At 34.8% G+C, this 26,135-nt stretch overlaps 1 protein-coding gene across 1 annotated transcript in view; it reads left to right on the top strand.

Annotated features, from left to right (window-relative positions):
- The first annotated feature begins 1,289 nt into the window (after window positions 1-1,289).
- The window catches only part of LOC129945602 (netrin-B), a 126,894-nt gene continuing 102,048 nt past the window's right edge, over window positions 1,290-26,135 (top strand). The window contains exon 1 of the mRNA XM_056055434.1: window positions 1,290-3,433. Coding sequence (XP_055911409.1) covers window positions 2,272-3,433 — 1,162 coding nt within the window. The 5' untranslated portion in view covers window positions 1,290-2,271. The remainder of the gene's footprint in view (window positions 3,434-26,135) is intronic.

Below are 26,135 nucleotides of genomic sequence, written 5' to 3' on the forward strand. Positions count from 1 at the left end.
AAGCAACCTGAAGTCTAGCTGTGGTTCACATTCAACATTGGGCCTTAAAATTTAAACACCCTCTATTGGTAGTTGCATACTTTTCTTTTTATAGTGAAATAAAAGATCCACAGATTTCTCCAACAAAAAAAGGTTTTATTTAAATACTAAAACGAAACCTTTGATTAGAAAGCACATTTTAAACATAACATTGGAAACCTTCTTCAAAATTATTCCCTCTTTGTCAAAACTTCAAAAAGAAAAAGAACATTCAAGATGAGCTTTAAAATTTATTCTTTTTTACCCTATGTTTAAGAAATATTTTAAGACTAATTGAGTTCTATTTGTTTGCATAAAGATAATTCTGACAGTGATCCGAACTTATTTGACATAAGTTTTCGTCGTGCATATACACATCTATACAAAATTTGATTACGATCTGTTTTATTCCCCTAAAGATGCAATGTTGCAAGAGAACCCAAAATCTGTGGTGGTAGGATGGCACTGATTTTGAATTGTTATTTTTATGCAACATTGCAAGAAAATTAATAAAATTTTATCAAAACTTTCTGCAACATGATGCGCAGATAAAGAAAAACTTGACAGAAGATGTGATGGAATTTTAGTAAACAGAAATTAAAGTTTATTTAATCGATCCAAACGTAGAAATAGAAATATTTAACTAACAGTTTTTAAGAAATAAAATTGAAACAATCATTTTGTTACTTAAAAGTTGTACTTATATTAAGCGTTGAGATAAAGCCTCTTGAAATAACATTCTTTGGTCTTAGAAAGACTAGAAAATACTCATCGGATTAACTAATTCCATCCCTCAAATCTATCTGTCGGATAGCCTGCATATGTTTAGTAAATGCAATATATTCAAATAGTTTAAACTTAAAGCAACATCAAAGACTTTTTAGACTAAACCATTTTTAACCTAATTCATTCATTTCACCCAACAGAACAATATCAACAAAGAAAAACAAACATCCCCTATTTTTCTGGAGAAAAATCCGCAGAGAGCTGTGCGAAACATTCTCTGCAACATTTTACTAACATAGCAACCAACTGTAATGTCACTCAACATGAATACGGTAGCGCATCCAATAAGAGAGAAACCTTTCTTGCAGCCTCTTTCCCAATCTGAATTTCAGATACTTTCTTCACGCAACCATGATGATGCGCGGCGAGAGTACCTGTCAGATAAACTCAACTAAATGAAGAACAAACCTCACCACATCCAGAGCTAGAGCTAAAGCCAGACATCTATCTACCTTCTCCGAGCTGCTACGCCTGCTACGAACTGCTACGACTTCTACGCCTGGTGCTGCTGCTGTTTCTGCTGTGTATCTGGATAATGCCAATAAAATGTGAGGCTGTGCAGGCAGCGACAACATCGAGCAACATTAGTTGCATACAATCTCTCGTCGAGTTGAAATCGAATTCGCTTAACGCTGGGTTTTCTCGTTTGGTTCTTGGATCTTATAGCTCATTCATATTTTAATTGTCACGGGTATTGGTATACCTATCTACCTATTCCTCCCTCCTCGTTCTCCAGATTAAAAAAAAGTAAAAAAGGTTGCTTTCGATGGCACAGGAACGGATGTTGTTGGGTGTTCGAATCAAATTATGCTAATGGCCCTGAAGGAACATAGTGCTGCATCAGTGTTTCCATTTTCTGAATCAGACTGTGTGTCGCCTCTTGCGCCAGAGTCCAGAGTACCAGTACCAGTGACAGTGATAGTGCCAGGAAAGTAAACATTTCGTGACGGGTAAATTTTGCATCGACCGACAACGATGAATCCGCTGTTCGGGTTCGAAAACGTGTGAACTGTGAAGTTTCGGGAATAAAATAAAAGTGAAAAATAAAAGTAGGTACTCACCTTTATTTTTGTTGTCGTATAAGAAACAAACAAAGCGAACTAAAGCTCTTTCTTGGTCCCTTAAATTAATGCAAGGAATGCTAGTGGTCGTCGTATACGAAACGAAACGTCTACGTCGTCGTCGTCTTCGTGTGTCGTCCAGGTCCAGCATCATCATTGGTTGAGGGTCGAATCGAGACTTGGGGCACGTTATTCGAGACCAACAATTAGCAAGTAGTGTTGTTCCGGTCTAATTAATACCGCGCCAAACAAACAAAACTATCCGCGCCAGAGAACGTGTGGATGTGGATGAGTGTGGCGACAGTGCGCGACCGGTTTTCAAATTTTTCAGTATTCTTAACTTGTTTTATTTTATTGTTGTGTGTCGTCGTTGTGGTTGTTTTTTAAAATAAAATAATAAAAAGAAATGTCCACTTTAAGTAGCCTGTTGGTGTTTTTGAACATTTTGTTCGTGGTCATTGCGTCGGACCACTCGAATGACCCTTGTTATTCAGCCGATGGAAAGGGTCGGAAATGTGTTCCGAGCTTTGTGAACGCTGCATATGGCAATCCGGTGGAAGCTTCTTCCACTTGTGGCCTGAGGCAGCCGGAACGATATTGTGAGGTCGATAGGAATGACCGAACCACTTCGTGCAGTGTGTGTGACGACGCTAACCCCGAACTGCGTTATCCAGCATCTGCCCTAACTGACCTGAACAATTCCAATAACGTTACATGCTGGCGATCTGCATCGGTACCAATACCACTGGCTGGCGATAACTCCCCACCTGACAATGTCACTCTGACCATTTCGCTGGGCAAGAAGTATGAGCTCACCTATGTCAGTCTTACTTTCTGTCCAAAGTCCCCGCGGCCAGACTCGATGGCCATATACAAAAGTCTGGACCATCGAAAAACTTGGCAACCATTCCAGTTCTACAGCTCACAGTGTCACAAGTTCTACGGCCGACCCGACCGAGCTAAGATAAGTAAATTCAACGAACAGGAGGCCCGCTGTCTGAGCTCGCAACGCACATCGGGCGATATCCATCGGTTCGCTTTTAATACTCTCGAAGGACGTCCATCGGCAAACGACATTGATTCCTCGCTGGTGCTGCAGGACTGGGTTACAGCAACAGATATTCGTGTGATATTCCACCGATTGGATGTGCCACGCGACTTACTTGTCACTAATCGCTTTGGCATTAGCATGGCAGACGGTGAACGCAAATACACTAACGACAAATCCGTGGACACCAACAGCGCTATCGAAACAAAATTCACTGGCAAACTATCAGCACCATTATCGTCATCGTCGTCATCATCATCATTATCATCAACATCAACAGTGATGGGGACATCTAGTGCTGCAGCTCTTGGGCAGCATTATGCCGTATCAGATTTCGCTGTTGGCGGACGATGCAAGTGCAATGGGCATGCTTCCGAGTGTGTGGCAAACGGCGAGGACGGCCAATTGGTGTGCGACTGCAAACACAATACCGCCGGTTTTGAATGCGAGCGCTGCAAGCCGTTTTACTTTGATCGGCCATGGGGACGTGCCACCGACACTGACGCCAACGAATGCAAGAGTAAGTACATTTACATATATTATAGTATTTGTCATCGTCATTCCTGCTTGCTATTCGTGCATGCATAGAGAAGAAGATCGAAACACCTCTGTTGTTTGTGCAGGCATTGCAGAGGGTGCACTAGCACTTGGACCTAGAATAACTTGGTATTGTATTTGGTTTGGTTTCGTTGGGTTTGGTGATGCGTTACCACTTCGCCATTGTTGCCAATGCGAAGAATTTAGCAATTAACATATTGGGGATAATTTAATTAAGTCCTATTTTTAAAATAGATTGGTTGTCACTTGGATGGTGGTTTATCTGTCAATCTGCCAGGGCTTTGACATTGCTAAAGATAGAACTCAAACTCAAGTGAAAACTAATAATTGTTATAAAAATGGATACAATTTTATGGAAAGATTCATTTCCTCATGATATTTTTTTCATTTTTATTTGAGAAGAACCATTTTGAATTTGATGTTTTGATAAGGTTTGACTATTGCAGTTGGAAATACTAAACACTTTTAAAGTCTGGAATTATGAATTTTTAGAGCCTCTGGTTGCCTAGTTGTCACAAGAAGTTAGATCAATATTGTAATCATCATATGGAATTTCTGCATTGACAGCTTCTACCTGTCAAAATTCAATATATTAGAATTGATTCATAACAAATGCAGTGAAAATTATTATTATTCGTAGAGCGTGTTGAGTCTCATTTCGATTGCTCCTTTATAGCTCTGCATCAACAACACTTCTCTATCTACATGTGATACACTTATGGGTTTTCCATGGGTAAAATAAATCAATTTTGTTTTGATCTAGATCTGTCAAAACATAAATTTCGATTGATTTTGTATTCCGTGGGACAAAATAAATTGATTTATTTTCACTTTAATATCAAGTCTGCAAACCTGGATTTTTCGTCAGATTTATCCTCCTTTCCACTAATATTTATACAATTATAAGCAAACATTTAGATGAAAACATAACAACTATACCGCACTTGTTAATACGTACACGAAGTTACACTAAAATAATGAAAAACAAAATAATGTACATAATTCCAATCGTATTCCATGTGACACGAATTAAAATCCAGTTTTGATCGAAATCTAAACTTGTCTATGGAAAACCCCATTAGTTTGAAAGTTTGACTTAAAGTTTTGTATGATTTAGCATTTTGTTTGACTTAAAGACGCATTTGAAACTAATTTTTTTCCTGTAACTAAATCTGACATCTACGTCTTTATTATGTTTGTTCATCTATTTGTTAAATCTATCAACTCTATATCTTATCCATACGTCGAAGCCCATTGATTAATTTCTGTTAATAATATAACGGTAAAACTAATGAGCTGTATATACACATACATTTTGAATGCACCCCGATACATCTGTTATGGGTATATGGATAGAAGCAAGACGAAATAAGTGTCCGAATACAATGGAGTAGTTCTAGAAGCGTATTTTTTAGCTCCCACAAAATTGACTTAAACAAAAATACTACACATTTTCCAAATTGCCAAACTAACCCACGAATGTATATATTTTGTCATTCCTATGAATCTGATCAGTCTCTTTACAAAAACAAGCCATTAGGTTCGTTTAATAAGTTCTATATCATAAGTGACAGTTTATGCTTTATATAAAAATCAAAAAGTCTAAATAAGTTGGCAACTTTGTTTCTGATCACACTCTTTTTTGACAGCACTGTTGACAAGATTGTTGTGCTAGATTTATTTTGTCATTTTACAAAAAATATAAAATTGTATCTGTCAAAATAAAGTGACAACCACTAGTTTGAAGAATTTCACAGATGCAAAATTGCAATGGAAATGTTACAATCTAATGGGAGGTCTTTTTGAGTGATAATTTTTATAAATAGAAACTTTTTGGTAAAAATTACTATAAAAGCCTTACTTTTCCATCTGTCAAAATTACCCTTTCAACTTTAATCATTGGAAAGTGACAAGCATAATTTTGTGCACTACTTAAGCAAATAGTATCAATGCAATATTTATACAAAACCTGGCAATACTTGGTTGGGTAAATACTCGTATACAACCTTCGTAGTATGTAAGTTCTGTCTTTTGTTGAGGTTAGAACCGCCACCGCCGCATCGTGCCGTCCGTCCATCGCTGTCACTTTATTATCATCATATAGAACATCTGCCGTTACCTATACTACTACTACAGTTCATAGAACCCCCTTTTTGGAAAATAAGTAAAATTAGTTTTCGCTAAATTTATTGTGGGTGAAATTGAATAGACGAGAACGAGACCACACACAAGGGTTGCAGTTGGTTCGTTGGTGTGTTTCGGGGGTGCTTTTGGTGTGTCAACGTATAAAGTACACCACATCCTACCTACCTACCTACCTACTACACAGTTCATAACGTTACAAAATCACAGTCACAGTGAACTCTGAGTTTGAGTTTGTATTTAAGGCGTATAGAATACAATACACTCTTTTATGCGAATAAAACACCATCAGCATCAGAGCAGAGACTTCGACATCGACATCGACATCTGCTCTTAATTTAAATTCAATCTGCAAATGGCTTAATGACATTTACCAAATTAGTCCTAGATACATTACGAGATAGTTCGTTGAGATTGCGTTGCGATATATGTAGTTAAGTTTAGTTTTGGGGAACAACAAAAACGACTCAATGACACACGACGACGACGAACGACGAACGACGACGACGAGGGCGATGTATTATAGGTCCTGAAATTATGTGAAGGAAAGGAGTCGTCTTTTACTGAGAACCTACTTTCCTATTCATAAATTGAGTTGTCGAAATCTGAATTGTTCCTTCATTTCGACGATATGGTGTTCCACTTGGAAGAACATGTCTCGCTCTGAACTCGGCCCGAAGCATCAGCTTCAACTTTTAGCTACATCTCTAAACATAGCCGTAGAAGTATCTACATATAAGCAGTTTCCAGCATCAGTAGGAATAGTAGTACAGGAACGTGCACGGAACAGACACCATTAATTAAAGTCGACAGTCAGAAGCAACTATAGGTACAAACTGGCATTTCTGTGTTTTTCTATTTGCTCTGTTGTTTCTTTCGTTTAGTTAGAGATACTCGTTTCGTTCTTGTATCTCGTAGGTTTATAAAATGTATCTGTAGATACGTAAGTTTGTATCTTATTTTTTTTCTTATTTTTGTTGTATCTTTTCTTTTCTTTTAGTTTTTTTTCTTTCGTTTGTTGGGTTTTGTTTTTGTTTTTCTTTCTTTTTGTTTGTTTTGTTTGGTTTGGTTTGTTACTCCTTTTTTGGCTTTTGTTGCATTCGTATATTCGCAGGGACTTGCAAATTAAATGGCAAATTGTGAATGGAGGACAATATAGAGAGAGTATATGGAAGCTACTGCTGCTGATGTTGCTACTGCTACTGCTGGAGCTGAAACTGAAGCTGAAGCTGAAGCCTTCAGCAGCCGGGAGCGTGGAGCATATCTGTTGAGTCTGTGTGCACAGCAATCTTGTTAGTGAAATGGTTGTTTGAGCTGAATGATAATAATAGTTGTTGGGCTTGGTGTATTTGTCTATGTATATAGCTTCTAGGAGCTTAGATGGACATAGATACATTTTGCTAACCTAGCTACTATCTATAACTATGTAGGTATAGACCAAAAAAATATATGGGGACGAGTTTATAGGTGGTGCGTTGTGCTGATAGAATGTGTGAAAGGAGCATGCTGGGGTCGAAGCTGTTACAAGAACAAAAACAAGAATTTTCAGGGCGGTTTAAATAACTGATGACTTCGCAAGCAGCAGTTAGTAAGAGTAGATATAGAATCAGCTTTTGCAAAGCTTCACACACAATCACATTAATTGAGGAGATATGCGATGATTTGTGATGGACGTAAATTGTGTTGTTGTTGTTGTTAGTTTCTTTCTGAAAATATTACAGAGTTAGAGAAAAAATATATAGATAGGTTGATATGTACAGAACGTGTTGAATTTAAGTCATAGAAACGGTAAAATGTATTAATATGTAAATTTTTCTGATGATTGTCTCTTTGTGTAGATCTTAAAAGAAGACGTTAAGTGTTGTGTTAAAGTGTTGGAAAAGAACATATAATTTGTAGATATCATCTAGTGAAGGATTGCGACATTGTTGTTATACCTCTAATCGTTAACAAAAAAGTATAACGAGACAAGGAAGTCCTTGTTACGAGAAAATTCAATTAAAAAAAATAAGGTTCTTTAAAGGCAAATAAGGCAAAATTGTATTTTGGAACTTAATGACTTCAGTCAGATTCTTATTTATTATTTAATGTTCCATCACAACTATTACAGAATTAGTTAAGGTTTGGAATATCACATGCTGGCGTTTACGCAATTTTTTATCAAAATGTTTTGGATAAGCTTTGAATTTCTTCTTTCACTCTCCTGGTTGTTATCATAGAGTATTCTTGATGAAAAAATTCCCTACTATAAATAATTCTATGAGCAACATCTAATTATTTAGTTATGGTATTTCTGGTCACTAATTTCAATCAATATTCCAACTATACCTTGTTTAAATTTTTCGAACTGTATCTGTTAAACTTGATTGGACGAATAAATACTTCTTTCATTTTTAAAATGCTCCATTTCCGTAATTGCAACCTGTAAAATACCTAGTTTCATTTTTTTTAAGAACTTAGTTACACTTAATTTCATAAATTACAGTAGTTTTGTTAATAGATTTCGTAATTTTTGGGACATTAGGTTAGGTTAGGTTAGGTTAACGTGGCTGCGGATTAAAAAAAAAAATCCACACACTTAGGCCAAGAGAAAGGCCCGTTGTGATACCACATGAATCTAGAGAATTACTTCTAACTAGTCGAACCATTTTGAGCTTTTTATAAAGCGAAGAAGATATTTGATATCCTTTTTAGCTCGTTCACTGGGATTATCAAAAGAGTAGTCCCCCAGATGAAGTTTGCGTCTGAGTGAAAGAGCAGGGCAAGTGCATAGGAGATGGGAGATTGTTTCCTCTTCTTCTTCGTCCATACAGCTCCTACAGAAGTCATTTGAGGCTACGCCAAGTCAAGAAGGACGTTATTTTTAAGCAAAAAGTTTTCAAGACCGAATTGGCTGTAATAGGAGCATATTAAGGCACGAGAACTTAATCACATACTTGGAGAATTTATTATAAAACTCTTAACCATTCCTATGTTCGAGAAATGTCAGGGTCCTATAGTTCCCTTGTTTTACTAGTCCAATAGACTTATTTTAGAAGCACTTCTCATGACACTCTTGGAAGTTTTTTCAATTTCTGGCAAGAGGCAGTACCTGTTAAATAACTTTTGGGCGACACCAACTTAGATCTCTGGTATGAGAGACCTTTGTACTACCATTTACGTCCCAATTAGTGCTTTTTATCGGTATTTTAACAAATTATGTTTAAGTAAATTTCATTCCAAATATTCAGCAATTCAACCGTAAAGAGCTTTCATCAGTAAACTTTTCAGCCTAATTTTGGTCGTAAAAGATTTATTCCATTACGGTACTACGCGAATGTGGAATATTTAACCATTTTTTCTCGCCAGACAACACCCGGAGGAAGGTATGCTGGGGTTTTTGCGGATTTAATCAAGTCGTTAATGTGATGCTAGAAAGACCTACAGTAGTCATATTTGATGGCTCAAATTTTTACATGACCAAAAATTACGGCAAACAAATAATACAATGTCCCAAAGGCAGTAAATATTTCTGGTCGTTTATAAGAAAAAGTACGTAAGACAACGTCATCCTGGGTTCCAACGTTCGCTCAGAAGGACGATTCTATGTAAGCTCGATTGATGAAGCGAATTTGCTTGCAACACAGTTTGCCGTCATTTTGAGGCTACCAGAGAGTGTCATGGGTCCTCTTGCACTTGAGATTGTACGGGACAATTCTCCTTTCGCAGTACAGTTGCAAGAGTACTGAAAGACTTCGACATACACAAATCCTCTGGCTGGGATAGTATCCTTCCTATGCATACTAAAAAAAAACGCTGCGCTAGCCTTTTTATCTATCAAGTTCTACGAGTCTCTTTCCAAGTCGATGGAACAGTATTCTTCCAGCTAAACCCTAAAAATGGCGTCCAATTGCAATCACGTCCCTTCTTTTCAAGGTCATCGAAACACTGATTAATCATTAGTTGAAAAAAATATCTCCAAGAACTCGTTATTAATGACCAGCAGTACGGCTTTGGTAGCAATAGTTCCACTCCCACTGGTGATCTGATGGCTTATCTAACTAAATAGTGCAACAAATATTTACATCGTCTTGGAGAAAGTAAGATTATTACACTTCATATTCCAAAGGCGTTTGATTTCGCATCAAGAATACGTGCTTTTGGTATTGATCAATCTTTTTCGTTGTCTTAGAAATTACTTTTCAAACCGTTCAATACAAATTGGACTGCTTGTGTTTGAGTCTAAAATTCAAAAAACAAGTCCTTTCCAAGGTTCAGTTTTGTCAGTTCCTACCTTGAAAAGTTTTTCCAATGAGGAATTACCAGCCGTGTAGAATTGAATGCTTCAGAAACTTATTGCTGTCTCCTGTCCTTAATGCTTAACCCAGCCCCATTGCTGCTATAGTCATATGTGGCGCTTGCTTCATTGAAACTCAAAAACTTGTAGTCCTTGGTATATGTGTATCATAGATCACCTTTGATCACTATTTCGGCCTTTCATTAACAATATAGAAAGCTTCACTAAACTTTGTTTTTCCTTCCCATATCCATAGTATATCCTCTTTAATCCTTCCCTATTTCCCCGCACTGTAGTTAAATGTAACACATAAAGGTATTTATAGCCTTTTAAGTGCCTCTAAATTATACAAAAATGTCTTTGCAATATTCAGACATCTAGGATCAATGTTCTTTTCAAAGCCTCTCTTTGTCTTTTCCAAAATCTTCTTGAGAGCGTTGCATTTTTGAAACCTATTCCCTATTTCCGTACTCATAAATCAGCATTAAAGACATTTTTTTCCTTTTATATTTTATAATGATAATGAATGAGAAAAATGAAGTTGAAAGTCAATTCGTGGAACAAGCTTCCTTCTTTTTGATGCATAATACAGCACCTCCGGTTTTTTCAAATAGTTTTTATTTTCACTTTACTTCCAACAACGAACCTGTTGAACTCTCCTAAGGGTAATCAAACAACCTCTTTTGTATAATTGAAAATGTGCTTGAAATAAAAAATAAAGATCCAGCTTTAAACTTATATAAAACTTTAATTTTCATTCAGTATAAACGAATTCGAATAATAATTAAGGGAAGATAATAAAGTTGATTGGAAATCAATCTGTAATAACATTTTATTAGAAAAAAAGAATCTTTATTGAACATTAACCTATCTTTAACTAAACATACATCAAAAACAAAACAAAAAAAACTCCATCAATTTTTGAATACCTATAAGTCTACACCTATAAAATGGTGCATCTAAAACGCTTGTATTCAGTAGAAATATTCGTATGTACATTAATACCATGTTTGGTGTTGTTAACATTTATGTTTATTTGATTTATTTGAACCATCTGTCCATACAATTCACGAAGCTGCATAAAGTATGAAGTATCTGTTGCATGCATTTTGGTTCTCGTTTTTTGTATTTATGGTGTGTGTTTAGTTTTCATTTAAACTTATATGTATATTTATATGAGAGGGTCTTGAAGCAAGCTTATGCTACAAGCATAAAAGAAGTCTTTTCCGGGCGCCATCTATTCAACCAACATGATTGTTTGCTCAAATATAGTAGCAAAAGGTATAATCCGACTTTAAAAAAGAAGCGAGTCGTTACGTTAGACGAGACGTAGTTGGAAGAAGTCGGAACTCTTAGTAGCACAGATGGAGCCCAACAAAACAAAAAAATTGAAGGCACGACGCAACGGGGTTGCACAGCATACACGTAGTAAAGCTATGACTAGTTTAGGTGTATGCATCCAGGTATCATTAGGTACACTTAAATGCAAGTACTATCGGAAGTAAGACATTTGGAGAAGTTTCTGACGTTTGCGTTCTGCTTTTTTTTTTCTTTTTTTTATGATAGGTGTATGAAGTTATTTTCCAATAGTTGATTCGGTAGGCTTTGATATTTACATCTTCAGTGAAAGATTTTCTTCCCTTTTTGTACATTTTGAAAAATAATCCATAACACGACGACGCGACGTTGCTCTAGTTACAACATGCTTAACGTATCGGGTTTTCTACTAAGAACTTGACAACTTTGAATTTAATTTCTAAGCGCACCATTTTACTAATCTTCAAACTGCCCACGTCAATTCATTTGGTAAACTCAAGAATTGCATCACGATAAAGTAAACGAACGAACACCTAACGCCTTACTATACACTTAATACAGATCTAATAGCAATATGAATCTTCAATCAACTTGGTCCCTAGCTAGCTATCTCTAATTTCACACGCCAAGTTGGTTGAGGTCCTTCCCCTACCCATCTAAGGCTTTTATTCTTTTGACTAGATAAGTGACGCTATACAGCCCGTAACAATATGTCGTTGTATCTTATCTCTCGAAGCATCCTAAGACGTTCTCATCTTTCTTTGACAAGGTCCAAGCCTCAGCGTCATAAGTGAGAACCGGGATGATAAGTGGTAACTTGTAAAGTGTGACTTTATAATGCTCGAGAGAGAACTTAAAAACTCAATTGCCCTCTAAGTCGAAAGAAGCAGCAATTTGCAAGAGTTCACAGAGTTCCGCTTCCGTCAATGCTCAAAAACATGTCATTCAAATCATTTGATCTTCCGACAGCGATGTTAAAGAAGTCGCTGGCATTTCATCGTATTTTTTGAAACCTTTTTTAACATCAAAATCATTGGCCAGATCTTTTCCAGCCTTTCCATATGGACCTATCAGGTTGTTGGCCAAAGGCTTCAAACATTCACATGTTTAGAAGACTGGTGCGTCTGTTCAGAGTGTCTTCTTTCTTAAAAATTGAGAGCGAACTATGCTGAAATTCCATTAATGGAACCATATTTTGCAACCATGCCCTCAGCTTCATTAGCTTTGTTGGACATCAGATTTTATTTAGCTATTTTTAATTCGTCAATGTCGTTTAGGCAGATTTGTTGCTTTTCGTCTGCCAAAATTCGGAATCGGTGACAGCAACAACGTTAACTCTAAGTTTTTGTGGTAATTCTCGCCCTAGTAAAAAAGCAATAAAAAATTAATGGCAAAAATTCAAACTTACATATTCGTTGTGTGATATTGCAGTACCAGTGAGATAACAGGTTTTCAAAGTCTCGAAAATATAGCTGCAGTTCAGGCATCCGTAGAAAACGTTCTAAATCAATCCATAGAATGGGCGGCCTTTTAAGGAATTGGCATTGCTCAGACCATTTACTTATTTTTGTAATACTTTACACTAAGTTAGATCAAGCTGACTCTAGGATTGAAGACAATAGACCTTTTGCTCGTTTTGACTACTCTACAAAACCAACCATTATCAAATCATACCGGCCAAGTTATCGTAATTGTCTTTTTAAGTTTTTTTTATTAAATCATAAAACCCTTTATAGTTGATAGAGAATCACTGATAAATTAAGAAATAAATGGAGAATTAATTCCTGACCCAATCTCAAATATCTATCTTCATATATTGTCCAGTAAACTTATAGCATAAAATTGAGTTCCTAACGGTGAAATGAAGAAAAAGACGAAAAAGCTACGACAAATTTGTGTGGGCTACTGAAAATGCTGGTTTTTTAAAGCAATTTATAAACAGCTGAATAACATAGTATTGCATTGGAATGATGAAATTCACCGTGAATAAAGAGGCGTATACCTTCTGCATGGAGATATAAAGACATTTTCATTTCTCAACTCTCATCAGTGAACCTTATGCACTCACCACTTTTTTGACGTTATTGTTCTGATATGTCACTCTTTCCATACTATGCTTCCTACATTTTTGTACCTCCTGTGGGGCTTTGTTGGATTTACTTCAGAAATTGTTAAGCTGCGTGGGCAAGTTTCATGTCCTAAGTTACCTATTAACACTGATTTGAATTTTGAGTTGCTTTTTTTTAGAATTGTTAGGTCAAACCTTAGTTGTTTTTTTTTGTATAGTAGCGGTTCGTGGTACATGAGGTACAAGATTGTCAGGTTCTAGCAAAATACAGGTCCGTGAACTGATATTTACAATTATTCACGCTTTTGTTTATAGACGGAGTCAATTATTTAATGATAGAAACTAAATATGGTATTGAGTCCTAATATTAGTAATTTTAGTTAGAAAAACTTCAGTTTTAATAAAATTTTGAAAAACACTTTCTTTAGTTGTTTGAATTTTAAAATAACCTTTTGATATTATTAACGAATTATTTTGAATACAAAAACAATTACTGATAATTTGCTAAAAATTGAGAAGTACTTTGAGCTAGGGCTAGGACGATAATTTTTCTAGTCTCGTCGAGGTATCGGTCTTGTCAAAATCGAAAATTTTCAGTCTCAGTCTCGTACAACTTATTCTTGTCTCGGTCTTTCACTTTTCTCATTATTTGTTTCATTAGTATTATCGTCTCATTTCGTCTGGAAGTTGCAGATGTTTGAAAGTTTATGGGTTAGAAGATATGCAGTAAATAATTTTTTAACATAATTATACTATTTAAAATGTTATCTCCATCATAGTCAACTTTTAATGGAATTCGATAGCATTTGGCATCGTCAAATTTAATTTGACAACCATATATTACATCCTGTCAGAAATAAGTCTAAAAATTATTTTTTTCTGAGCAACAATTCAAGAATAAGATTTTAAGATTTATAGATTGAAATCGTAGGCATTCTTCAATGAAATCTAATTGTTAACGACGTTTTTTAAATGTTTTAAACATCAATAAATTTAATTGATTCTGAGGCTTGTACACGTTTATATTAGTATGAATTGGTTTCATTTGACGAATGGAAGAAGTATTAACTTAACCCATTTGTGGATTTTTTTTTCTGTCTAGAAGAAGAAGCTATCGCTTTGTACGACCCCATCTGCAGCACTGGGACACCATACTCTACTAAACACCTCTTGATATATTTAGCAAACAAATACTTGCGAGCTCTGCTATTCGCCTTAAAGCTTCGTCGCAATAGATTAACAACAACATTGGCTACTCCACAATTCTTAAGTATTTAGAGTCAATGCTAAAGCACACAGACTACACCATCTTCCAACTGCAATTCGACAGGAACTTTAGATTTCTATAACTTCCGGATCTTTCTGAAAAGATAGAGCATTCTTGGAAGACGAGTCAGTCCACTTTAATACAGATTGACTAAAAACAAAAGAAGTGGTTGGTGGAGGTGTGTATACTCTGAACGACTGAAATTAAGTCCCTCATTTCGCCTTCCCAATCATTGTAGTGTGTTCCAGGCGGAACTTTTGTAATAAAGGAAGTCTTGTCCTGGCTTAAAGGAAACGTGATAATAACATCTGATATTCGTATTTTCTCAGATAGTCAGGCCGCTATCAAATCTCTGGACTCTGTCTCTACAAACTCTATAACATTCCATAACTATCGATCATCTCTAATGGAGATGAAACAACAGGTTAATAATCATCTTTGCTGTGTGCCCGGTTATAGAGACTTTCCAGGTAACTGTAAGGCAGATTAACTCGCTAGGAATGGTACAATACAGCCCATTCTACGACATTTGGCAAATGCTTACATACCAATCGCTACATGTAAACTATTGCTAATGAAGAAGGCAAACACCATGTGGAATAACATCACCACGTGTGTCACAAAAAACATCTGGCCTACACTAGATTTAAAGCGATTAAGGTACTTGCTATCTCTAAGCAAATCGCATGTAAGGAACTGTTTAATTGAAAAGCACGCCACGTGACTGGATGAAGAAGAGGAGGCAACAGTTCTTCACCTTCTCTGCCCATGCCTTGCTCTAGCTTAAAAGTGCAAGAATTACCTAGGAGAAATCTTCAATAAACGATCTTTATCATATTAGCATAATTAGCCTCCCACGTTTCCTAAGGTACTCAAACTGGTTTCATTGAGCTTAGGAGAAAGCCTCATGTGTTATCACAATGGGCCATTAAACTGCCCTAAGTGTGTCTTACTGCATTATGGCCAACCACTTTAACCTAAATTAACCTTACCATGAAGGAGAATAAAAACCCAAAAACACCAACCACGCGTTGACAATAATCTGCTCAAATTTCGGTACAAAATATACAGTCTCGTCTCGCAAGCTTCAAAAGTACATTGTTAACCATTTTACGGTTTTAAAAGTAAACGTAAACAAAACACGTATAAATACTAGTTATTATTAAGTTTAAACGTTGACATTACATATGAAACACTACTGAATTGTTGCAAGCAAAATTTTCGAAAACTTTTTGACACATATTGGTCAGTATCTCAGCAACAACTTGACGAATGCAGGTTTTTAAGTGCTCAAGAGTTAAAGGTTTCTTTGGGGTAGTCCCACAAAACAAGTTCAGCGGTGTCAAGTAGCATGATCTTGGTGGCTAGTTGATATCATCACGACGAGAAATTATGCGGCCAGGAAATATCTATTTTCTCGAGTTGTGTGGCATTTGGCACCGCCTTGTTGAAACCACATATTATCCAATGACTGTCACACTCGTTCCATTGTCGTTTTTCGAAGAAGTAAGGTCCAATCACAACTTGGAACCATAGACCGCAACAAACAATGAGTTTTTGTGGATGTAATGACCTCTCTTCAATTTTGTTCGAAAAATCGCTCTCTGTTGTTCAAGCACCCATTCGACGTATCTACGATGTTGTGAATGGTCAGCTGGCTTCAGTTGTTGTATGAGCTTGACCTTAAATGGATGCAGGTGCAGATCCAAATGCCTGAGAACGACGAAGAATCGACACATTCGGGTCTTCGGCAACACTTTCACTTACAGCAGTGATATTTTCAGTAGTACAATCGAAACGGTGATGCATAGGCCTTACAATATCTGTAACTAATCCAGTCTTTTCGAATTTCTTCACAATTTTTTCAATTAATTGAGTAGTTACGATTATGTAAACCATAATTACCTCTTAAAGGAGGATATGTGGCTGTTGCAGAATCACCGTTTTGTAGTAGGTTTAAACGATTTGTGTGTGTAGTGCGATAGTCAAGTTATTTATTTTTATAAATGCCAGACTTTGAACTAAAAAAAAAATGGTTTAACAAAGTTTGACAGATTTCGAATTCGAGCAATATACTTTTGAAACCGCAAAATGATTAACCCGTCTGGTCTAGTATCTTTGCTAACCCTACTTTGAGCCAATACTCAGCTTTTGGCATTAACTATGGGACACCCTGTAAAATAGTTTTTGTTCTAATGTTTTGTTTTCAAGAAACAAGTTCATACTATAAATGCTTCATTGTAGCTTTTTTTCTTAAGGTGCCACAAAAAACTGTGGCGTTTTTATAAAATTAAAACAAAGTTCAATTTTTTTGACTTTTTTCAAAACAATTAAATCAATTGAATTTTTCGCAAAAACTGGAAACCGATTCTCAGTATATCGACTTTCGACAAGATTCTATTAATGGCTTGACTAATTTCACGATTATTTTAACCAGTAAGTCATTAAGGGTCAAATTATTTGAAAGTTTTAAATAGTGTTTGAAAACTTTCGAAAAATAATACAAAATTAGAAATGAGTTTTTGCTAAACAACATTCCAATATTTTATAAAACCACAAGAGCACGTTCGCATGATTCAGTCATGCTTTATTATTATTTTTATAATCATCATCATCACATTGTACCACTTGATTCTTCCATAAACTTCTTACAGTTTTTTTTCTTCTCTTCTTATTCTTCTTCTCCTCCATAAAATAATCTGTCAGTTGAAGATGCTGACAACTGGGCGATACGTATGATCTCTCTTCTCCCCATCAGTAAGACTTTGAAATTTTTTCCACACGCAACTTCATCATGAAAATTGCTACCACATAATATTACATATCCGTTTATAAGTGGTAGTCAATCTGTGTTTCATTTCCGCCACTACGGGCTTTGCTGCTACTGTAGCTTGTAGGATGTAGGTGACCAGTTTTGTAAACATTGTTTGATGAACATAGAATTTAACACGATAAGTCTCATGTGAGCTGGATGTCGCCGTTGTCGTCGTCGTCGCCGTCATCGTTACTATCATCAGGGGTATTCCAGATTCTATTTTCCAGATCACCATGGCAGTCCTTGTAATCCCCGTAATAAACACATAGACTTCCCAACATGAACATTGTAGAATCCTATTCTCGCACATAAACAAGAGCTTTTCCTTAGGGAGGATGTGTTCTTATGTTTGTAAGTTTTCTATATATAGGAATTACAAGAGTATTAACTTTTTTTGTGAAGAAGTACGAGTATTTCGCACCCTTCAAAGTTCCGTATCACCGTAGTCCATACCTACTTAAAGTCCTTTCTTGTTGTACCCTTCTAAAGATAAAAAAGGGTGTCCCATAATTAACGCTTGATCCTTGACTCGTATATAGTGAATTCTTGGCGATATACTAGACAAAATAGAAATTGACATCTGACAGCTTAGGGTTGCTAAAAATGCGGTAGTATTCGAAAAAACAACGTGTTTTTTTTACTCAACAATAATTAAAAAAGACAAACTTTCGTAGTTCGTAAATTTTAACTTCTTTTAATTTAAGAAATTATCTGAAATTTTCAGGAAGAATTTAACGATTGCTAAAGCGAAACAAATTGTTCCATTTTCAAGAAAATCAACCAAAAACAGTCTTACTTCGAAAAAATGACGAAAAAGCTGATTTTTGGAAATTTATTAAAACATACTAAACATTCTAAAAATGTAACAATTTTGGACTGTAGAAAAAAATGTACACTTTTTTCGTTCAGTTGATAAATTTGGAGAGAAAGAAACATTAGCAAAATATTTGGGTCTATCGCATTTAGTAAAAAAAATGTTTCGAAGGGTGTTTTTTTTGCTTTGCGGTTTTCAATCTGGCCATACTTTTTCGGAGTAAGTCTTTTTGACAGCTGTGACTTAATTTATATTCAGTTTGGTTTGGTGACTTTTCTGAGACTAAATCCTGAACTACATTTGGGAATCATGCAAATTCAATAGTAGTAGTAGTTTTGGTTCGATTGACGAAAACTTTTTATGAGGACACTTTCTCGGATCGTGGGCCTGTGGTGTTGCCTCCAAGGTTGTGCGTTTTTCTCCGCTGCGATATTCTTTGCGGGGTTATATGAGTTGCGTGTCTATTGAAAGAGAATATTCGTCACGTTAATGCTGAGATACGGCCCAAAATAGAGACCTTCGTCAAAATGTGGTTAAAAGTTAAAATCGTTTAAAACATAATAAAATATCCATATTTTTATGATTAAGCTTAATTCTTGCCATTGCATTTAGTCAATTGCGTTTCATTTCTTCTTTATAACAACACGTCTGCCATATCTCAACAACTAGAAAAGATTTTTACTTTAAGAACATTTTGGCTCACAAATATTAAAAACAAAAGATGTAGGAAGGAAAATTGTATTTTGCTTAAAATTTTACCAGATGTTAAAAATTATATTTTATGATGCTTTGTTGTTTCCCTTTTTTTATTCCTGTAGTAAAAAAGAGGCTGGGATGCGAGCCACACTGATAATTTCCCATCCCGTCTGTCGATTTGTCTTGCTTAAAAGTTTGTCTCTATGTACTCGTATCAATTTTTACCAAATTTGCGTACTATTTTTTGTAGATTTTATTTTTTATGAAAAAAAACGGACTGTTGGATTTTTATATAAAAATTACTGAATATTGAAAACAATATTTTCTGTGAAATAAAATAAGTTTCAAGCCAATATTTTTAATTTTTGAAAAGCTATTTGAGCCGAAAGTAAATTTTTACCAAGTTTTAGTATTGTTTTTTTTAGAGTTTTATTTTTTGTAAAAAAACTGTCAATCCGATTTTTTTTTTAAATTTCACTAAATGTTTAAAAGAATATTTCTTATAAGATAAAATTAGTTTGAAGCCAATATTTCAAATTTTTGAAGAGATATTTGAGTCGAAAATCAATTTTTACCAACTTTTGTTATTTTTTTTTTTCGGTTTTTAATTTTTTGTAAAAAAACTGTCAATTAGTTTTTTTTGAAACTTTAACTAAAAGATGACAACAAGATTTTTTGAAATATAAAAGTAAATTAAAGCCAATATCTCAAAGTTTTGAAAAGATATTTGAGTCGAAAATCAATTTTTACCAAATTTTATACATTTTTTTTAGGTTTCTATTTTTTGTTAAAAAAACGTCAATTCGATTTTTCCCAAAATTTGTCCTAATGTTGAAAACAATAATTCTTATAAGAACAAATTAGTTAGAAGCTATTATCTTAAAGTTTTTAAAAGATATTTGAGTCGAAAATCATTTTTTACCAACTTTTGTTAATTTTTATTTTCGGTTTTTAATTTTTTTGTAAAAAAAACTGTCTATTAGTTTTTTTTTTAAACTTTAACTAAATGTTGACAACAAGATTTTTTGAAATATAAAAGTAAATTAAAGCCAATATCTCAAAGTTTAGAAAAGATATTTGAGTCGAAAATCAATTTTTACCAAATTTTATACTTTTTTTTAAGTTTTTATTTTTTGTAAAAAAAACGTCAATTCGATTTTTCCCAAAATTTGTCCTTATGTTGAAAACAATATTTTTTATAAGAACAAATTAGTAAGAAGCTATTATCTCAAAGCTTTTAAAAGATATTTGAGTCGAAAATCATTTTTTACCAACTTTTGTTAATTTTTATTTTCGGTTTTTAATTTTTTGTAAAAAACTGTCTATTCGATTTTTTTCAAACTTTAACTGAATGTTGACAACAAGATTTTTTGAAATATAAAAGTAAATTAAAGCCAATGTCTCAAAGTTTTGAAAAGACATTTGATTTGAAAATCAATTTTTACCAAATTTTATACATTTTTTTTAGGTTTTTATTTTTTGTAAGAAAACTGTCAATTCGATTTTTCTCAACATTTTTCAAAATGTTGAAAACAATATGTCTTATAAGATAAAATAAGCTTAAGGCCTAAATTTCAAGTTTTTGAAAAGATATTTGAATCGATATTCAATTTTTACGAACTTTGAGTAATGTTATTTTAAGATTTTTTTTTTTATAAAAAAAACTGTCAATAATATTTTCTCAAAATCTTATCAGATGTCAAAAACATTATTCTCCGTTGCACAAAATGGCTTTGGAGATGAAATCATATTTCAGTCGTAAAATTTTGGAGGTGACACATTTTTTTTAGTTTTATTGATTTAAAAAAAACCGTTAGATTGATTTTTTTTCAAAAAGTATACCTGTTTGGTATCACGTTATAATATATTATATAAAATTTAATTCATGTCTCTAGCGTTGTTGGTTCGTAAGATATTTAGGGTTAACCAAAATGTTCACCTTTTTTTCAAACTGCTATGGTAAGAAACCACACACGCAATTTTTTTAAAAGCCCTTTCTGCATCTTTCCGCCTTATTATCTGTATAAAAAAATGTATTTGAAGTTGATATCTCTTCTGGTTCTTGAGCTATGGACGATGAAAAAATAACGTCGCGAACGTACGGAAGTACGGACGTACGGACGTACAACCGTACGTACACACGCACGCACAGACATCTTTCTAAAACTCTTTTATTTCGACTCTAGGGACCTTGAAACGTCGAGAAATGTCCGCATTTTCAATTTGACAAATCGAACCAATATCAATAAGTTCCTTAAGAAAGTTTGCAAATGTTCGTAGTTTACAAATTTTAACTGATTGAACTCTACGGAATGTAAGATGGATGACACAACTATTTGAACAGCTGACAATTTCGAAGAACTTCCTGAGAGTTTTGTTAAAATTCCAGGAACATAATATCTCTTGAAGTTTGACTGCAAAGCTTCTATTCATTTTGATATGTTGTTCAAAAGTAAATGGTAGCAAATTTAAATCCTCTTTTTGTCGACAAACATTGGGATACCCTTTATTTATTAGTAGAAAAGAAAATAAGAACCAATGCCCATATTTACAAAGATCTGATGGTTCTTACTTTTCATTTCACAGTAAATTGAATTTTCCAATTAAATCAAACCTTTCCACTTGATTTTTCTAACAACTCATTTCGATAGAATTCAATGGTTTCTTTCCATCATGAACTTCTCGAGAATCTTCAAGACATCCACTTATTCACATCAAACATCAGAAGTTTAACAATCAAAAGTCATGCAGTTAGTTAAATGCTCTCTTATGAAGTTCACGGAAATGAGTTAAATAAATACAACAAAAAGAAGACAATATTCTCCCAGGACTTGAGGTAAAACTTTGTTCGTACCTTTAATATGTCAAAAGATTCAAAAACAAAGCCAACCAAAAATATGACAGAACCGAATAAAGTATGTGACATTTTTCATTTCCATATAAGTTTGCTCCCTGAATTTATTTATTGTATTATATGTACATATGTATGTTTTGTTTATTATGCTAAAGGATGTTGGATTCCCATACATACGCGTATATATATCTTTTGTTCAGAAAATCAAATTATAATGCAAAGATTTTATTTTGTGCTTTGCCTTTTAATATTTCTCTGCTTTTCATTTTGATGTCAGCATGAGAAAACATCAAAAACCGTCTACAGCATGTTTTTTGTATCTATACACAGAGGTACATCCATTCATATGTAGTCTTAGTCTTATCGTATATGGTTTTAAAACGCCACACCAGAGGGGGTATGTATCTATGTATGTAAATATACGTACAAAAGGAAAATTGCAATTTAATTGTACGGGAATGCACTGCACCACAGCACAGTCACACATATTGACAACTTTCTAAGTTCTCGTTTTCCCTTCCTTCTACAAGCCCATGGATTATAACTAAGTTACATATAGAACACTCTTTTAAACTCTTATTTTTGTGTATACGTTTTAAATGTTGCCCTGAATTCAGTTGTGCGTCAAAGTTTGTTAAGCGATTTCAACCTTCATATCCACCCTTCCGAATCCAAAATCAGAGTTACATGATACCAACCGAACCACAAAAATAAAAAAAAGAGTCTTATAATATTATTAACCTTGTCTGGGCCGGACTTGGACTCAGAGTCGTGTTTGCTTTGCTTAGGGCTTGTAACAGTATCTAAATAAAATAACACAACAATAATGTCTGTTAATGATTTGTGAATGTAATCTCTAACATTCTCTTACATGCTTCAGCATCACATACCCATAGACCCATACGGCCGCGACGAACGCCCAGACGGTTGCTGAGGAAAATCTAATGATTCCAAATTACATCCCCTTGTCAGGCTTCACTGGCACCCGTCTCTCCCTTTTTCTCTCTGTTTTATCCCCCTTATAAAAAACGAACAACTCTTTATACAACTTCTCGAGGATGACGACGATGACGACGACGAACGATGACTACGACGAGGACGACTCCAGGCCAAGCAGGCACAAAACAACATGTCCCACAGAACAGTACAGTGTACTATAGGTATGCATGCCATGGGCTTTGCAACTGGAGTTAGAGAGGACCATCGCAACTCTTGCAACAGCTCTTAAAACGAAGGCACATACCTTCAGAGGCAAAACAAACAACGACTTCATAGGATGAGGATGAGGACGAGAACGACGACGGATGCGATAGTATGTCCCGGGGTTAATTTAAATTATTATTTTTAAAGTGGGGTTGTTGCCTTGTAATATACCTTGCGAACAAGATAAGAGACTTTAATAGCACACCTACATGCCTGGGAAGAACATAAGAGATATGTGCGATGTTGTGTTATGTTGTGTTGTGCTGCATGGATGTCCCCAACTAACGACGCGAACGACGTCCCGCCCGTTCAGCGCTTTTTCGTTCATCGTTCATCGTTGTCGTTGCCATTGCCGTCCTTCCGCCTACCGCCCAATCGCGTTAAGTCAATTTTACCATAGATATAGCTTCCTGTGATGCTAGAGAAAGATTGAATCAGAGATTCGCTTTCGCACAGAATGACGATCAAATGACTGCTAGAGTGCATCATGTACATATTATGTACTTGTAGTTTTACATACATATATATATTTTGAACACTTAGATATGACGACAACGTATAGGATATTTTTCTTTTGCAACTTAAAACTTTTGCCACAAATGAAAAGCGAGTATCCTTGCGCTCGGTAAACGAGAGGCAGTCTCAGAGGCAGAATCGCATTTTCAAAACAAAGCAACACAAATAATAAAAACTCGGAAACCAAAACCAAGAGATGGATCGCAGTGTTCGGCGCCCTATTTGGCTAAAAGTTAATGTTGGAATTTTTAACAAAAACTTTTTAAAAATAAACAATACAATACAATACAATTTCAATTTAGAACTTTTTTTTTATAACTTTTTTTTTGCAATGATACACTCAGGCGTATACGCATCTTTTAAATGTTTTTCTGTCCCTTAAAAATTTGCAAATTATATTTTTTGCGATACGAACAACTGTCATTCAAAGAACTTTGTAAAGTATGCAATCCATCTTTTGAGTGAAAGCTGTTTAATTTTGACGTATTTGAGACTATATGTCAATTTGATATTCATTGTAATAGTTTTCATTCCTTTAGTAAGTGAAACGGTCAATTGGGCCAAGTACGTCAAATTAGTAGTAAACATTAATAAAAAAAATCCACTACCGTTTCACACCTAGCCATATCATTTAAAAACGATGTTTTTAGAAACTTGGGAATTCGAGAATCCGGAAAATTTCAAAATTTGAAATTCGATAAATCTGATCGATCACAAAAACTGACAGTAATGTCCGTTTTAATTAAAGAATGTTTTCTTAGAATTATGTAACTTTAAAAAGGAATAAAACAATGACAATTTTGTTCAGCTGTCATAAAATTCCCAATTTTGTCTTCCACATAACTAATCGCTTCAGACTTATCAGCGAAGACTAGCAACTCCACATATCCTCACAGAAAATAATCAAGTGGAGTTAAATCACAGAATCACGGTTTGTAACGTGAGACTATGCGGCTACTAAACGTTTCCTTCAACGAATATATTGTGCCAAGAGCTCTGTGACATGTTTTGCAGTCTTGGTAAAACTACTGATCTGGCACATCGTAGTTGTTCAATAATTGATGAACGAATAAGTGAGTATATTCATTGGTTTATGCCTTTCACTGTTGACCGTACGGTTCTGGACAGCATCGTTTTTAAAGAAGTAATAAAAAAAGAAGTACGAAACCAAAAAAGCACACCTGAAAGTCAGTTTTTGTAGATAAAACGATGTCCTAATATACACTTGAGGAGTAGGGTCAATCCAAGTACGGTAGTTTTGTTTATTAACATATTTATTTAACATTAAAATGGGCTGCATCACTAAACAAAATTCTCTTATATAAAAAAGAGCAATGATTTTTAAAATTACTTACTTACTTTCTTAAGGTGGCGCTACAGTCCTGTGTTGTCACCCAACAAACTTCTCCATCTAGCTCGGTCCTTAGCTCGATGTCTCCATTTTCGCGCTTCAAGTTGGGTGGGGTCACTTTCCACTTGTGTGCACCACATGATCCGCGGTCTTCCTCTACTGCGCTTTTTACAAGACTCTCTGGGCCGAAGCATTGGCTTCGGTGCGCTCTACGTGATCCAGCCATCCTAGTCGTTGGACTTTTACCCTTCTGGCTTAGTCTCGTCGTTCTCCCTTCTATGCTCACACTTGTAGATCACACGAAGAACTTTTCTCCCGATACGACTGAAGGTGCTTTTATATCCGCTTTTGTCATAGTCCATGCTTCTGCACCTTATAGCAGTACGGGGATGACGAGGGTCCTACATAGCAACACTTTGGACTTTACCACTCAATTGCTTTCTTAGCCCCAAGACACAGCGGTTAGCAAGAGTTATTCTGCGTTTCATCTCAGAGCTGGTGTTGTTTTCTGCGTTCAAAATCCTTGACTACCTCAAAGTTACGTCTGTTGATGGTGATTGTTTTTTTTTAAATTAATATGAATAATTTGGAAGCATTATTGAGGCATCAGAGTGTTCGTGTTAAAATTTCAAACCAACATAAAAAAACTGACAAAAAAGCTTCCAATTTAAAATGTTCTAAACTTAAAGTTTTCTATTTCTGAGAAAAAAAACCTTATTTCCAATAAAAATTTCCATTTTGAATAGCCCAAATATTGGGTCGTTTTCAATTTTAAGGCGGCCAAATTTTGAATTTCATTACTGAAATTGGAATATTACACGTTTCAATCACGTCATTGCAATTGAAAATTTACGGTCTCGCTTTGCAGTATTCCTGAAAGTGTTATTTCCCGAAAAAGTGTTCTTGATTGGCCACCAATCGGTTATGATCTAACACCTTAAGACTGTTGGATAACACATAAAAACTCTATAAAACCTAGTGAACAATAAAATGTATGCCAACACTTAACAACACTTATAGAAAAGGTTTGTTTACTGACAGTAAAATTGGACTTATCTAATAGCTTTTTCTTTAAATTCAAACCCGACTTCAAAATGAATGTAACACGTCAGGAGTTTAAAATATTGCTTTTTTAAATTCGTAAAAAACAAGAATAGGTATGAGAGTTTTTGAAGACATCTTAATTCATGAAGTAGTTTTTTTTCCAATAAAATTCGTGATTTTTTTCCAAGTCTATAATTTATTTTTTCAATATTCAGTCAAAATATTTATATTATTTTCTAATCTTCCTTACATTCGAAAAATCTTTATAAATTCTTAGGCTGACATGTCTTTCAAAAATCTG

This window comes from Eupeodes corollae, chromosome 2 (assembly GCF_945859685.1).
Source record: "Eupeodes corollae chromosome 2, idEupCoro1.1, whole genome shotgun sequence".
Classification (NCBI taxonomy): domain Eukaryota; kingdom Metazoa; phylum Arthropoda; class Insecta; order Diptera; family Syrphidae; genus Eupeodes; species Eupeodes corollae.